The sequence below is a fragment of the Balaenoptera borealis genome (genome assembly GCF_965194805.1).
Source record: "Balaenoptera borealis genome assembly, chromosome: 4".
Classification (NCBI taxonomy): domain Eukaryota; kingdom Metazoa; phylum Chordata; class Mammalia; order Artiodactyla; family Balaenopteridae; genus Balaenoptera; species Balaenoptera borealis.
Genome location: NC_138861.1, coordinates 1,979,645 through 1,997,029, shown reverse-complemented (window position 1 = coordinate 1,997,029; position 17,385 = coordinate 1,979,645). Strand labels below are relative to the sequence as shown.

The window sequence follows — 17,385 nt, the reverse complement described above, 5'->3', positions numbered from 1 at the left end:
TCTAGATTAATTTATCAATGTCAATTTCTTGATGTGGGTGGGTACCTGGTACTACTGTGGTTATGAAAGGATGTTCCTTGTTTAGGAAACATACATTGAAGTGTGTAAATACAAAGGGTCACCATCATCTCTGCAACTGTATTTTAAATGCTTCAGAAAAAAAGTGTCTCATGTGAGCACACACACAGTGGGAGAGGGAAAATAAACCCAGTGTGATGAAGTACTAACCTTTGGGGCACTGGCATGAATGGTGCACAGGAATTCTTTGTAATATTTTTGCACGTTTTTCTGGAAGTCTGAAACAAGATCAAAAAAGTTTTAAAAAAAGAAAAGTAATACGTACACTACATACAACAGGTTAAGAGATGACCAGGCTGTGAGAGTCTGCACACAGCATCTTGACAATCTAAAGGTGTTTTGGAAGGATTTTGAAAGACATTACCAGAATTTAAAATGTAGACATCTTTCAACTAGCAACTCCACGTCTGGCATCCACTTCATGGAAATATACGCATGTGTGCACAAAAATATTTAGTGCAATGCTATTTTGTATTAGAAAAGAAAAACAATCAAAATTCATGTTTAAAAAGAAGCTAAATTCAGGCACATTCATGCTATAGAATAATAGGAGGCAAAAGATTTATTAGCATCCAATATATCCTCACATAGAGAGAGCTCCAAAATATAGTAGATGAAAAATAAATAAATTGCAAAACCGTACATATGGTAAAATCTCATTTACGTTAAATCCCATTACATTATCTTTTATATTTAAAAAGTAGATAGAGGTTGTAGATGCCTAGAGGTCACTGTGGTGACCTCTGGGAAAAGAGAAAGGTTTGAAGATAGAAGGTTATGACAACATTAAGGGCTTACTTATTTTAGACACACCTGTTTTTCTAATATGTCGAGATATTCATGTATTACTTATGCAATTACAAAATAAGCATCACAAAGTAAGTTTGTAGACTGCTGTAATCATCTGATGCACGGGAAAGGGAAACTGAATTAGGGTGGTGTCCGCAGAAATGGAGAAGCAGTGGTTGGTGTAAGGGGGGAAATTTTAGGACTTGGAACTTGACAGGGTATACCGTGTGACAGAGGAAGGCAGATGGCCCACGGGGGACTGGAATAGTGATGGCTTTACTGGAAACAGAAAATAAGAGAAGCGGCTGATTTGTAAGGAGAAGATCTTTTTTATTTTGGAAACATGGAATTTGCGATACTGACATCCAGATAAATATACTGCTAGTTTCCTAGAAAGACATAATATTTAAAGTACACAGATCAGAACTACCCTGGGGTTAAGTGACTAAATTCTCGAGATAACAATAGAAAGCAACTGTTAGTGGACCCCAGTTGTACTTCCTTATGACCATTGTGTAATGTTCCATTTGTAGTTATATAGACACACTTAATCCTGGGATAGCTATTTATATACATTTGGGTATTAAAATGGATCTGAAGAGGCTACAATATTATATTATAGAAAGGAATTCATTCACATTATTTTCAAGAAATAAATTCTTACAGAATGAGAACTGTCTTCCATTTCGTACATTTCCCACTTAAAACTCTATATCTAAATCAAACTCCCTAAAATGAATGAAATTTGCAAGAATGAAGAACAGAGATCATAAGCAAATATAATTATTATAAATACAAATTTAAATGGTCTAAGTATTATTCAAGACATTTTTTCCTCTCAGAGTTTAAGATGTTATTATCCGGGTCCTAGCAGGATGTTGAAGTCCATCAATAGGGTGACTTGTGGCATTTTTAAAATGATTCAGTTGACTATACTTTTGCAACTAGAGGGTGCTGAAGTACCACAGAGGACTAGATATATCTCGTCTTTTAAAGATTTAGTAATCAGTGACTCTTTTACAAATCAAAGTCTTCAATAAAATAACATTGAATTATGGATGGCAATTTGCATAAACAATATGTAAACACATTTTATTACTGATTTGACAATCCAAACCCTCAGCTGCTGCAAACTCTCCAAATAATGTCAATATACTTATTTGGTCTTATGTTTATGTTACATGGATTACTGATAGTCCTAGTACCAGCTACGGAGAAATAAAAAGGTACATTGGCTCTGATATTACTAGGAAATACAAGTCTTATAGACCAGAAAGTACCTATTTGCAAGTTGGAATGAGACCAAAGCAAGTAAATCCAAGTAGCCTGGACTTTTAGCAAGAAAGAAAATACAAATGGAGGTGAGACCTAACTAAGTAATCATTTATTTAACCTTTAAATGTCTTGTAATAAAATCAAACACTATTCAAATAAGAAAAAAAGAAATTCAGGAAAAAAATTTAATTTTACTTTAAAATATGTGAGCATTTTAATAAAATAAAGAAGTTAAAATCCTCTAATGATTATGGATTTTTCTTCCCAACTCAAGTTACTTCTAGTAATAAGGTATTTTCCTCTTGGTTTCTTACAAATGGTATGAAATCACATATTCATTACTATATTCCAATTTAAAATATTTATGACTCTTTTTAAGGCACAATGATTTTGTATACTCTGTATCAACAAAATAAAATCCATGAAAATATATCTAGGTTTTAAAGTGGACTAAATAGAATTTCTTTTATCAGAAATATTTAATCAATATATCTACTTTAATTTTTATTTTATGAGAAACCAGAATTCAGCACGAATTTAGGTAATCTAGATTTCCCTTTGTTTCAAAAATGCTTACTGGGTTTTATTATCTGGCATTTGACAACACAGGCACACTTTAAAATGAGCTGCTTTTACAAATTAGGAATTTGTTTGAACTTTATTTCTCCACAGAGCTCATGTAATTAGAGTTGATATTCTTCTACTTATAAAGTTATACCATATGTAATATACTTTTGCTTTATCTATGATAATACCATCTAAAATTGTACAAGAATAAGATGGCTTTCTCTGAAAGTTACAAGGAAAGGGATTTGAAACACTACATACATTGCAATGATGACATAACAGGGTTCAGAGTGCACCCCATTTTATTATCAGAATTATCGGCATATTTGCAATTTACACTAACTGGAGAGAAATGTTCGGATTCTATTTTATGTAGTATGCTTATCCTTCATTTAGTCCTGAAGCAATTATGTTTGCTTTACATAAATACATCACCATGATTAGAGCACAGACGTAACAAGATCATGCTGCCATTCCCCATGATGAAGGCGCCATATTTGTATTACACTCCAATGGCATCCAAAATGCAATATATTGCTATGAAAATGCAAAGAATGTTCACAGGTTGGCATTAATGAACGAGGTTGTTCACAATGCAATGGGACTTGACTTTATATGAATGGAAAAGGTTTATCATAAATATATAGACCAGTAGATAACGTTGAAGAATAAGAAGCAGAAAGGAAACAACGCTCTTGCGTAAAGATCGATCCTCTTCGCTGCCGTCGGAATAACGGGTTTGGCAGGAGGCGGCTTCTTGTTGCTCTTGGCCTGGGATTTCCCAAGTCCGTTGTTGACCTCAATGGGTTTTCCATAGCAGTCATAATTGGACAATTCAAAATCTCTTGGTAAGCTTCCCACGATGCTGAAGTCGTTAGATCTCAGATCAGACTTGGATGTACAAACCTTTTTGCATCTGGTCTCTCCAACCTGAGAATAAAAATTAAAGACAGGATATCGAGAATTTTTCTATCTATAAAACGTCTTCAAAAAGATATTTTAAAAATATGATGGTTTATTCAGTTGACTATTATGTCTTTTTGTCAAACAGAAATAATAGTCAACTGATTAAACCACGGAATTACCTGAACATTTAGGGCTCTAAAACGTTGCCTATATAACAAGGCTTATGTCATGGAATAAACTTTTGGCAGGTTATTTTACATTACGGGATCAAGGCGCAAATCATCATTTATCTTAGGTGCTCCCAGGCTTGTGAGAGTTCTCAGTTGAAAGACTGACCAATAAATGAAAATCCAACATTTAACCATGACACAGATCATGTTAGCAGAACATACAGAATACAAACGTCTTCTGGTACCTCTGACCTTTGATTTCCCCAGGGATCCTATTGCCAAATTGGGTTGTTTATAAAAGACTGAGGCATTTATCCCTGAAATGAGACAGGCTGTGTCTCTAAACCACACTCACAAGTAAGAACTAAAAATGGTCACAAGGATCATGAACCAAAGATTGACCAACGAAAGGCATTCCTCACTTGTTGCCTGAAGATGAATTAGCCAGAGAATCCAAACTCAGAAAATCCAAAGAAACTGTGGATATTTCAGCCAGATCATATGCTACAGAGACTATTCAGTTGATCATCTCTGATTATTAAATTTGACTCAATTCCCTACAATATACAAAATAATTATTTCACACTGAACTCTCTCTGGCCGTCAGAAAAGCTCTTGGAAAAGACAGAGGTATAGGGCTGACCAGTGGCTTAAGGAGAGGCCACAGAAGGGGGAGCCCATGATTCCACCGCTTAATCTTCCACTGTTCTTACTCCCGACCTTTGTGATTCACCTTGGGAAGCTTCACTAAAATATTTACTGTTTTACCGAAAAAGGAAACCATGTCATTGTACATACACTATTAGTACACTCTAGTTTTTGCCTTAGTTAGAATAATACATTGACTGATTATGTGGATTCTATTCACATTTACTAGATTACGGCTGGGTAAAAATGATGCTTAATGTAAGATGTAAAACAAATCATTCCCCAGCAGCCCTTCAGGTACCAGGACGGTATCCTTTATCCGCACAAACACTGAGGCATATTTTCTGGGCAAAAGCCAGATGGCAGTGCTCAGAGATGGATAGCGAAGAAAACCAACATAGACTGAGTGAAAAAACAAATGAAAATGTGTTACCACATCCTCTGGCTTTATACACTTAGGTTGTTTCCTTTTTTTTTTTTCAATTTTGAACAAGTGCTGGTAATGTTATTTTTTGAAGCTGGTCTCTGAATGTTGGCTTTATTATTATATCTTTATACCACATAGATATTTGTACAATCCCGTTGGGTAAGAACTTTTGAAAAAGATGTTTATGTAAGTATAATTGTACAAAAGTACACAAGACAATGTTGATAAGTAGGAATGGGGATCGAGGCACTGGAGTTTCATCCTTTCTGCATGTCAGCACCAAGCTGCTCCCCATTGCCAGTGTACTGAGGCACCCCGTGTCAGGCAGGCCACACAGGGACCAAGGATGCTGAGGTCACCAGGCAGGAATGGGAGCTCCCACCCTGCTGTGTGAGGGGCCCGGACTTCACGTCCACCAGGCAGCAAGGAGGGAGCAGCCTTCCTTCTCCCGGACAAACAGCCAGAGAAGGCAGCAAAAACAGAAAGTTTAGACAGGTGCAGTATCTCATCACATAATATGAACTGTCTAGGTGGCAACAGAAAAATCACTCATGGTACAAAGAACTGGGGAAGATCTCAGAGTACAATCAATAGAGACCAACACCAAGATGAAACGTGTTAGAATTATCCAAGAAAGGTTTTAAAGCAGCACGGCAAAATCAGCAATTACGAACATGCTTGGAGCAAATGAGAAATGGAAAGCCTGAGAAAAGGAGTACAAAATCCCAGCAGAGAGAGACAGAGAGAAGGAAGGATGAAAGGAAGGAGAGAAAGAAGGAAGGAAGGAAGGAAGGGAGGAGGGAAGGAGGGAAGGAAGGAAGGAAGGAAGGAGGGAGGGAAGGAAGGAAGGGAGGAGGGAAGGAGGGAAGGAAGGAAGGGAGGGAAAGAAAAAAATAAAGTAAAAAAAGAAAAAGAAAAACCAAATGAAAATTTTATAACTGAAAAATACATTTAATCAAAACATGAATCTCCGTGGATAGGCTCAACAGGAAGAGGAGGGGGTGGGGAAAGAAATCTGTGAACTAAAGGTGTAACAGGAGAAATTACCCGACCTGAACAACAGAGAACTTACTAGAAAAATGAGCAGAGCCTCGGTGGTGACGTGTGGGCCTGTAACAGAGTATCTAACATCTATGTCATCACAGTCCTAGAAGGATGGGGGAAAGGTACTCAAAGAAATAACAGCTGAAAACTTTTCCTATTTGGCAAGAAGCATAAGCCTGCATTTTTTTTAACAAGTTGAAAAAACCCCAAACCGGATGAACCCTAAAAAAGCCACTCCAAAATATATAATTAAACTTCTGAACATTAAAGGCAAAAAAAAAAAAAAATCTTGAAAGCAGCCAGAGAAAAATGACACTTTACCTAAAGGAGAAAAACAGTGTGAATGAAGCAGAGTTCTTCTCAGAAGCCACAGAGGCCAGAAGGAATGGGCACAATACTTTTTAGGTGCCAAAAGAAAAGAACTTTCAACCGAGGATCCTATTCCCAGTGAAAACATTCTTCAGGAATGAAGGGAAACCAAGACATTCCCAGATGAAGGAAAACTAGGAGGATCTGTTACCAGCAGAGCTACCCAAAATAATGGATAAAGGCAATTCTCTAAAAGGAAAGAGAACAATAAAAGATAGAACCCTGGAATATCAGAATGGAAGAAAGATCAAAGTAAACAAAAATATGCACAAATACAATAAACTTTCCTTCTCTCTCTGAGTTTTCCAAATTATGTTTGATGGTGAAGCAAAAATTGTAACACTTTCTAATTAGGTTCTAAGAAGTATTTACAATAATTTTGTCATGTGAAGAGGAAAGCAAAAGGTGTTAAAGGGAGGTAACATTTCTACACATCACACAAAGTGGCAACAGAGTGACACCAGGAGACTGATAAAGTCGTGTGTATATAATGGGACACATGGAGCAGCTTCCAAGCAAGAGAGTGACATGCTTACAAACAATACAGGAAACTCAAAATGTCATTCTAGAAGCTGTTCAAGCAGTGCACATGGAAGAAGAAGAAAGAAGAAAGAGACTAAAAATAGAACAAACAAGACACAAAATATACACCCTGAGAAAACCATAATTCAAAAAGACACATTCACCCCAGTGTTCATTGCAGCTCTATTTACAATAGCCAGGTCATGGCAGCGACCTAAATGCCCATCGACAGACGATTGGATAAAGAAGATGTGGCACATATATACAATGGAATATTACTCAGCCATAACAAGGAATGAAATTGGGTCATTTGTAGAGACATAGATGGACCCAGAGTCTGTCATACAGAGTGAAGTAAGTCAGAAAGAGAAAAACAAATATCGTATGTTAACGCATATATGTGGAATCTAGAAAAATGGTAGAGATGAACTTATTTGCAGGGCAGGAATAGAGATGCAGATGTAGAGAATGGGCATGTGGACATGGGGGGTGGGGGATGAATTGGGAGATTGAGATGGACATGTACACACTACCATGTGTAAAACAGATAGCTAGTGGGAACCTGCTGTATAGCACAGGGAGACCAGCTCAGTGCTCTGTGGTGACCTAGATGGGTGGGACGGGTGCGGAGAGGGGAGGCCCAAAAGGGAGGGGATATACGTATACATACGGCTGATTCACTTCATTGTACAGCAGAAACTAACACAACATTGTAAAGCAACTATACCCCAATAAAAAATAATAATAAAATTTAAAAAATAAAATAAAATAGACTGAAGCCTAAATATATCAATAAGTTCATTAAATTTAAATTACCTAAATATACAAATTAAAACATGAGAATGGCAGAGAAGATTACATGCCATCAACCAATGATATGTTGCCTACAAGAAACTCACTTCACATGGAATGATATAGACACGTTGCATGGAAATGGAAAGAGATATGCCGAAGACATGATTCTTTAAGGCCATGATAGCTCTGCTTTAATGGATATTTTATACATATCCTTCATGAAGAGGATTAGGGTATAAAGAGCTCTAGGGCTGGAGGAACCTCCATACAAGGTGGCAACAAAGTATTTGCAGGGAATCTTGGCTGTGGGCTCAGAAAATGAGGTGAATGACTCAAAAGAAAAACAAACAAACAAACAAAGACCTGCAGACGGCACCACATAAGAACAGTTTGCTTGCCTCTGTCTCTAAAAACGTGTCTAACGTTCTAGGTGTTGGTAGGAGTGGCAGTCAACAAATGGACATGGTCTGGGGCCAGATGTAGGCAAGGTTTCCAAGGCTGTAGGATGGTCTGGACCTGTTAGTCTCTTGTGGAACTTACCATGCTACGTTCAGTGGAAATGGTCCCCTGGCCTAGGGTCTTCTCAACTAGAGGTCATCAAGTACAGGCATGCTGGGGTGAGTAGACAACTGTCCTCAATCCATGATGTGGTCTGTGGCTCCAGGATTTATCAGTACCTGAATCTAGAGGCATGGTCCGCTATTCTTAGACCCATCACCAAGTGACAAGGCAAGGTTATGGGTTTTAACTGTTCAGTTCTTCTCTAGCTATTCACTCTGCACTGGACAAATCCCAAACCATGGGCATAGTTTCCCTATGAGCCAGGCACCCAATAAAGAAGTAGCCTGCCTGACATGAGCATTGTGAAGCTCTCTAACTTGATGGGGAATGGGTGGGAGATTGAATCAAGAACGTGCGCCCCGTCAGCCTTCAGCCCCCCGGCCACTCACGAAGGTTTGTCAAATGAGAAGGAGTAAGAAGGTCTGTCATTTGGGCAAGGCCTCCACATTCAATGGTGACCATCAAAGCAAAGGAATTTAAGCAACCTTAAATTCCACGGAAAGTTCTCCAGTAATTTGATAAAGTGTTGATATTTTTCTCGGTTAGTACTGGACCTAAGTGTTTTCTATTCTTTTCCAAAAAGTAGGTTGTGCTTAGTCCCTTTTCATCTGTGAGAGAAAAACGAGTGAGGACCAATTCTACCAAACCTTTAAACCCGCAGAATGCACTTTGCTGGCCGACGTCATCCTTACCTGCAAGGTGCTGATGTGAACAGGTGTGCCCGTGCCATTCACGGTGTTCTTCTTAGCCGCACTCCCCCCCTTCCCGTCTGCTTGCTCAGCCTTGGCAATTCTGGCTTTTTCTGCTTCAACTCTCTTGGGGTTATTGAGCATCACCTGGACGACCGCGTACTCCACCAGGGACGCGAAGCCGAAGAGGAGACACGCGATGAGCCACACGTCCAAAGCCTTCACGTAGGACACCTTGGGAAGTTCCGCAGCCAGGGTTGTGCACTCAGAGGCCAAGCTGAGCACTGAGAAGATTCCTGCAGGACAGAAACAGGAATTCAAGTTGCTTTTTACTCCCATGAAATGTTCTACAATCACTGCTCTTTGATGAAATCCCCCTCCAATAACTTTCAATGCCCCTCAGGTCCCCTTAAAACTCAAAGAGTAGAAGAAATACCATGTACTTGCTTCTTATGTAAGAATTATTGAAAGCGGGTAGTATGTGTGTAAACACTTAACATTTTAAAAAAATAAATATTTATATTTTTTATTATCCTAATAATGAAAGATGTACTTGGTTCTCTTTGCTCTTGCATTGGGAATACGGTAAACACTATATTAGTATCAATAATCATTTAAAACATTGAAAAATATATATTCCGCCAGTTGCATCATTTCAGAGGCTCCTGAAAGGTGTGGAGTTTTGGGTTTGTTTTTTTTTTTTAATATTGAAGAACTAAGAGACTCTCTCCTAGAAAGAAAGGCTTTTAGTAAAATATAACTTCTGCAGATTGAAACAATATGACATATATATATATACATATATATTACTATTATATTGTAACTATCCTCTATCCTGAAGAAAACTAATTAACAGGACTATGTTTTAAAAGTTAATATAGGTTTTAACGTTTTCTACCCTGGAAGTGAAAAGTAACATAAAAATCCAAGATCTTCTCAAACATCGCCCTAAACTCAGTTAATTATACCTATGGGCATTAATTTGGCAAATCATCTTCCCAAGTTATTTTTTTATTCTTAATCAAATGTTATGTCAACTTATCAATCAAAAACAAGCCTTGAAGTAGCATATATTGACACCATTCTCTGTGTTTCCATAGCATTTCATGCTCATCAATAACACAGAATGTATCAAATTGTAGTAAATTTAGTAGTATACCTGCCTCTTTATCCTGATATATTAGCAACTTTATGAATGAAATGGAGAATACTGCCAGATTATAGAAGGCCTTGAAAGTCCTAGAGTGGATCTTTTATCGTATTTCATAGAGAAATGACATTATCAAGAGAATATTTCAATAATGTCACTCTTCTAGGGATAAAAAAAATATGCTGAGAAAGAAAAATATAGGAGATGCAGAAACAAAGAATAAGAAAATGAAGGATAGGATGGATGTGAAAGGATTTTGGAGAAAACATTTTTTAAAACTTGATTACTGTTTAAAGGAACAAGGAAAAGATTGAGACAAACTTCTAAACAGAATGACTGGGAAAATACCCATGAAATATAGGAAGAGGAGAATATAGAAAAGATGTGACTTTGGAAGGAAAACACCGAGTTAGGTCAGATAAAGGCCGAGAAACAAAGAACTGGTGACCACGACTCAGCACAGGGCCCCCAGGAACTTCTTGAAGGACAGATTGGCCAGTATCGTTCAGGGGAGGTTGTGGTGGAAAGGGAGGGGACTCCGGAGAGGCTCAGGCATCAGAAAAAGGGGGTCAAAGGAGCAGAGAAAGATTCGGAATAATAGGACATTAATGGACATTTGGGAGATACTAATAATCCCAGGTGTTAGGTTAGAAACCATGGCGGCCAATTCCATTAAGATCTGTATCATTTTGAAGATGTAAGAATGGAAATGGAGATCAGTTGAGAAGGAGGAGAATGTGGACCTCACTGTGTGCCTTGTCTTCAGGAAATCGTATTAAAATAAGAAACGTCCACTTGCTTTTTTATCCTAAAATAAGAAATCTGAGCAAATATTTCTCTGGACAAATATTTCAGCCTTATCTTAATATGGCCTTCAGATGAGATTACTTCATTGTTTAAATAACCCATAGTGAAATGCTGCCTGAATTTTACTACATTATGAACCAATAAAAAGAAATGTGAAACCCATCATTCATAAAAACGGGGATATTTATAATTTCAATATTGTGTTCTTAATATATTATCCCCCTTTAACGGAGCACCTCTCTAATAAATTCCAGGACTTCTTGGTATAATCTTTCTATAACGTGTTTAAAACATATAGTCCTTATTTGTCATTTGTTATTTTCTCTCCCTAATGCAAAAACAAACCAAGTATAGATTTCAAATCAGGGAATATGTCATAAAATTGATATCAACTCTGATAAATAGGCATGGGGCCTACATCTACTAAAAGTTATGGCTAACAAATAATATAAATCAAAGTATTAATAAATTAGCTACATAAAATGTTAACCTGAATAAAAACTTCTATGAAGAATTCAGGGTGAAGATAAAGTTGTTTAGCTCATCAATATGAAGAAAGAACCTTATAGTGATAAAATCCTTATTTAAGAGACGACTATTGATAGTGAACTCCCATTGACTATGGGATGTCCAGAGATTTCTCGTTCAGACACTCTCAGAGGAAACATCTGAAAAATAATTATTTAATAGCACATACTTTAGCAATCTATTGCCTAAAAGAGGAATACCAAAACCTAGAAGACTGAAAAAGGAAAGCAAGAAAAAGGGTGAAAAAAGAAAAGGAAAAGAAAGGGGAGGTAGAGATAGTATTTTTTTGGTATCTTATTTATTTATTTATTTTATTTCTTTTTCTTTTTCTTTTGGCTGCGTTGGGTCTTCGTTGCAGCATGCAGGCTTCTCTCTAGTTGTGGCGTGCAGGTTTTCTCTTTCTAGTTGTCTCATGCAGGCTCCAGAGCGTGTGGGCTCTGTAGTTTGTGGCACGCAAGCTCAGTAGTTGTGGCGCGTGGGCTTAGTTGCCCCGCCGCACGTGGGATCTCAGTTCCCCAACTAGGGATCGAACCCACGTCCCCTGCATTGCAAGGCCGATTCTTTACCAATGGACCACCAGGGAAGTCCCTGTAGTGTTTTTTATTAACAACAAATAGAACCAACAGAGCAAGTCAAGGAGAAATTGTACACAACAGCTACTGTCTAAACCTGAAATCATCTTTATCCCATACTGAGATGAACTACACTATGCACCAAATTCTTATATGGAGTTGTGATTAATAACATGAAAATTCATTCAGAAATACTGCTAAATTATTACATCAGCATGTTATCATTGCACAGCATTCTAATCAAAGGATACTAAAAGGAAAACTACAATTACTACCATGTGGGAATCCAGAAATAATCTCTGACATTTTTGAAAGAGATCCTTATAATCAAAAAGATCTTGAACCACTGTTTCAGATGATAAGAAAAGGTTATAATAAGAAAGAAAGGTACTGTGTGTGACCTGCTAGAGGTCTGAATTGTGACCTGAATTATTCATCTTTTTACATTTATAATTAAAAAGTATTTGTTTAAAAAAAATCCTTTTTAGCAGCAACTAAAGCATTTCATGTACCAGGAAAAGAAAGTGTTACAGTAAAGTTTACGTAGGGTAAAAAGTATAAGACGTTACCTCCACAGTTACTTTTATACTTAAAGAAATAGCTGAAGACAAAGTCTACCTAAAATTCACAGAGGAAGCTTTGATACTTGTTAACAATGGAAAAAGTAAATCAAAAAGAGATGGGAAGAAAAATAAAACTAGAACACAAAACTGATTTTTTTTTTAAAAAGCAAAATGAGTCTAGGGTAAACGATGTATGTTCTTCTCCTAAATTTTAGAAAATAAAAATTATGGGCCATAGAAGGAAAAGATTGGCAAATTGATTTCATAATCTTTTGGAACAATGTAGGGGAAGAAAAGTAGAAAAAGGAAAGATACACTGGGTCAAAATAGCCATATCAACAGAATATCCTGATATTTAATCTGTCAGTAGTATTATTTCTTCTTTCTTTTTAGATAAAATTATATATATATGTGTGGGTCTAATAACAGAGCTTCAAAATACCTGAAGCATAATTCCATAACTAGAGTTGGGGATTTGAACAACTCTCTCATCAATAACTATAATAACTAGACAAAAGACATAAAAGATTTTAACAGTACTATCAACCAGCTTGACTCCACTCATATTTACAGAATTCTACACCCAAGAGTGACAAATATACAGCACAAGTGACATGGGATGTTTGCCAGGAGACATATGCTGGGCTGGACCATTAACAAAGTCTCAATAAGCATAAAAGGACTGAAATCATAGAGTATGTTCCCTGCCAAAATTAAAAACAAATCATATTTGAGTACTTATGAAAACCCTAAATACTTGGAATCCAAACTACACATATCTAAAGAATCCATGGGCCAAAGAAGAAATCACAAGGGAAATTAGAGAATATTTTTTTTAATGAAAGAAGATGAAAATACAGTATACCAAAATTTGTGCACTGCAGCTAAAGCAGGACTTACAAAGGAAATTTGTAACTTTAAATGCCCATGTTAGAAAAGAAGAAAGGTCTAAAATCGGCTATCTGAGTTTCCACTTCAATCATCAAAAAGAGATCAAATAAAATCCAAACTGAGTAAAAAGAAATAATAAAGAGCCAAAATCAATGAAAAAGAAAAATAAACAGATAGAAATGAATGAAATGAATGCTGATGTTTTGAAAATACCAAGAAAACGGATAAGTCTTTATCTAGAGTGGTCAAAAAAAAAAAAAAAGAATTCACAATTTAACAATATCAGGAGTATGTAGGAATGAATACATCACTACAGCTAGACATTAAAAGGAAAAACCAGTATTATGAACATGTTTGTGCTAATAATTTTACCTACTCATCTAATAGCTAGGAATCAATTGGTAAAATTTGCCAAAATAAAGGGAAAAAACATAAACCTTTAAATATACTCAGAGAAAGCATTTAAGCATTTGGCAAAAGTCAACAGTCATGATAAAAACCCTCTGCCAACTAGGAAGAGAAGGGAACCTCTTCAACCTGATTAAGAGATCTGTAATAACTAGAGCCACTATTACACTCAACAGTGAATACTTCAACTATTTCTACCCAGAATAAGGAATAAGCATCTCCCACAATTCTATTCAACATTGTACCAAGGTCCAAGGCACTACAAGAAGTAAAAAAAATTAAGTATTTGGGGAGTATATGACACAGGAGTATGTGAAACAGGCAAAACGCTACCATTATTTTGACAAACACTATGCTAATATTTTAGAAAAGTTAAACATACTTTTCCCATAAAATGCAGAAATCTCATTTCTAGGTGTTTGCCCAAGAGTAATGAAAATGTATGCCCACACAGAGCCTTGTACGCAATTATTCATCACATCATGTGTAATATCCCAAAACTGGAAACAACCCAATCCCCAACAACTGGTTAATGGGGAAACACACTGTGGTATATCCATACTATGAAACGTTACTCGGTAGTAAGATAGAACCAAACATTAACACAAGCAACAAAACATATAAATCTCAAAAACCTAAATATGTCCCTAGTTTTCTTTTAATGAGTCAACATGTTGACTGATCCCACTTTCAATTTACGATCACTGACCTCCAGAGGTCCGCGATCCTACCAGGCAATCAGGGTGTACTTCCCCAGTTCCTTCACCAGTCTCTCTCCCTTCAGAACCACAGCGCTCTTCCCCATCACCCTTGCAACTCATGACCTGGCTTCCCATTTCACTAAGAAAACAAAATCAGAGGCTAGCCCCCATGACCACGTCTACCCTTGCGTCTCAGTATGTGCCCATCAGCTCTACCTTCTCTCCTGACACTATGGACCAGCAGTCAGTCAACCCGATGCACCAGGCACTTCTGACCCACCGCCTATTTTTATAAATCCAGTTTTACTAGGACACATCCACACCTATTCAGCTGTGTATTGTCTAAGGCTGCTTTAGTGTTATGACAGCGGATTTCGGGGTTTCAACAGAAACCTCAGATGTTTGCTATTCAGTCTGTCACCGAAGGAGTTTGCTGACCCCGTGGACAAATCCACTGTGTTCTATCTAGCAAAGGCCAATCCCTCTGTTTCCTACCTCCCATCCCCTCTCACTGCTCCTGCACTTCTTCCATCTCTCATTTTTTCCTTCACTACTGGTTGTTTTCCACCAAAAATAAATGTGTGTGGATTGTCCCCCTTAGAAAAACAAAACAAAGAAACCCTCTCAGCTCCCATCCTCCCTGGCTATTTCCCCACCCGCCCCTCCTGTGGCAGCTAACGACCTCCGACGAACGGCTCTGGGTGCCCCTCCTGTGTTGTCCTGAGTCACTCCGACCCGGCTTCCCTCTTTTCCTCACTCCATGGAGACTGTCTCTGTTCTGGATCCCAGTGACCCCTAGGCTGCTAAAGCCAAGGGCAATCTTTAGCCCTAACCTTGACCTACAAGCAGCTGGCCGGTCACTCTCCTCGCCTGGACACACCTTCTCCACTTGGCAGGATTCCAGGAAACCACATCACATAGATTGTTCCTCATCTTCTCAATCCCAAGGATTTAGCCCTGAGACTCTTCTACCTACACTCCACTCATCGCCTTACATACCATCTGCATCCTGACAAACCTTAAATTCTGACCTGCGGTCCTGATTTCTCCAAGACACCCTAGACTTGTACATCCACCTGTCTACCTGCTATCTCCACCTAACAGACATCTCAAACTCAGTGCATCCGGAACCAAGCTCCTGGTCCTCCCACCTTTTCAAACCTACTTGACATGCAGCTCTGCTCACCTCCATTCATGGCAATTTCATCTCTTCAGTTTCTAAGCCAAAAACACCTTGAGGTCAGCCTTGATTCTGCTTTCTTAAATTCCACATGCAACACATCTGCAAATCTTTCTCTACCACGTCCTTCATCTAATATGTACAAGCACCTGCACTACCGCCCCTGGCTCACATCATGCTTATTGCAGGCCTCCTACCTGCTTTGCTTGCTTCTACCTTTGCCCCCTGCCAGTCTATTCTAAACAAAGCAGTAAAGATAAGCACTTACAATTTAAATCAGATCAGTGCTCAAAAGCCCTCAGGGGCTTCGCACTGCACTCTGAATAAAAGCCCAAATCACCGGAATTCCTTAAGAAATATTCCATAGCCCACCCCTCGCCCTTGTTATTTTTCTGATCTCATCTGCTAATCTCCCTCTCTCTCACTGGACTCCTTAGTGTTCCCCGAATACCCCAGGCACGCTTCTGTCTCAGGGATTCTGCCCTGATCGTTCTCCAAGTACCCTTTTCTAACCCATCCTATCCTACCCTATCTTATCCACAGTGGTCCATTCCTTCCCCTCCTTCTTGCCTCTGTCCAACATCCCTTTCTCATCAAGGCAATTCCTGACAAGCAGGCTGCCGCCCTCAACTTCCCATCCCTGTATCACCATCTTATATATTACAGGTTGTACTTATTTGGTGTCTGTTTCTTCCCAAGAGAGTATAAACTCACTGAGGCCGAGTTTTGTTTGTTTTTTAATCTATTTTATTAACTATTTATTCGCTATTTACTTTCTAACCATATCTCCATCTTTTTGCATAGTACCTAGCCCATAGTCAGCCCACAACAGATATTTGTGGAATGAATCCGAATGTGTCAAAGTGCTTTGAAAAGTGTAAAGCAATCTGTAAAGGAGGCATATGATGAACTCCTGAATGGGTGTTACGTTCATTTTTTTCAAGCCTCCAAAAACCCCTGGAGTACTTTTCCATCCATACTTGGACACGTCCACAGCGTACGTTCACAGAGGCTGGATGTGATGGGAAGTTGTCACAGCGGGTAGGCACAGAGCTGGAATTCAAACCTGGTTTCACTTTTAACCATTAACTGATTTCCAGACAACAGGTCTGCCGGACGCTAAGTGACAGCTCACGGATTTTATATCAGAAGTCCTGCAAGAGACGGGGATTTACAGAGAATGCCCTTCGAGAATATGTCAAGGACTGGGGTGTCTCCAGAGAACCTTTGGAAGGCTGAAATTTCCATTTATATCACTGCGTGAGAATAAGACGCCTGTAAGAAACCAGCTGAAATTTCCATTTATATCACTACGTGAGAATAAGATGCCTGTAAGAAACCAAAAGATTTAGCAATTTGAGGGAAATGCGTGATATTTTTGACAAGTGTAAGAATTTAAATCTAGTTTTGGGGGTGTTTTATTCCCAGTACAATATACTACATAGTTAATTCTTCTTCCCTAAAGGATTACTCTATCAATTGTCATTGCTTCATTACAGATACACCACCTTTAGGATGAAATTTCTCACATTTTTTGCTTCTTAAGATATGGATTTGGTCTTTGGGGTTTTAGTTTGATGTAAATCACCAAATTTCTTATTTGGATAAAATTGTCATTTTCATTGGCACTTTCCTGGTTTCCTACTCTTTAAAATCTGTATTTTGTTTAATTCTCCCAGTAAGTCAGGAGGGAGATTTACACAAGGCCTTTTTGATAATAGAAAAAATTAAATGTTGCAACTAAT

At 38.0% G+C, this 17,385-nt stretch overlaps 1 protein-coding gene across 3 annotated transcripts in view; it reads right to left on the bottom strand.

The window, feature by feature from the left end:
* Positions 1 to 622: 622 nt before the first annotated feature.
* The window catches only part of GLRB (glycine receptor beta), an 84,409-nt gene continuing 67,646 nt past the window's right edge, over positions 623 to 17,385 (bottom strand). For all 3 annotated transcript variants that reach the window (XM_082391344.1, XM_082391342.1, XM_082391343.1), the window contains 2 exons: positions 8,844 to 9,136; positions 623 to 3,639 (listed from right to left, as the gene is read on the bottom strand). In XM_082391344.1, the coding sequence (XP_082247470.1) occupies positions 3,343 to 3,639; positions 8,844 to 9,136 (590 nt within the window). In that variant the 3' untranslated portion in view covers positions 623 to 3,342. The remainder of the gene's footprint in view (positions 3,640 to 8,843; positions 9,137 to 17,385) is intronic.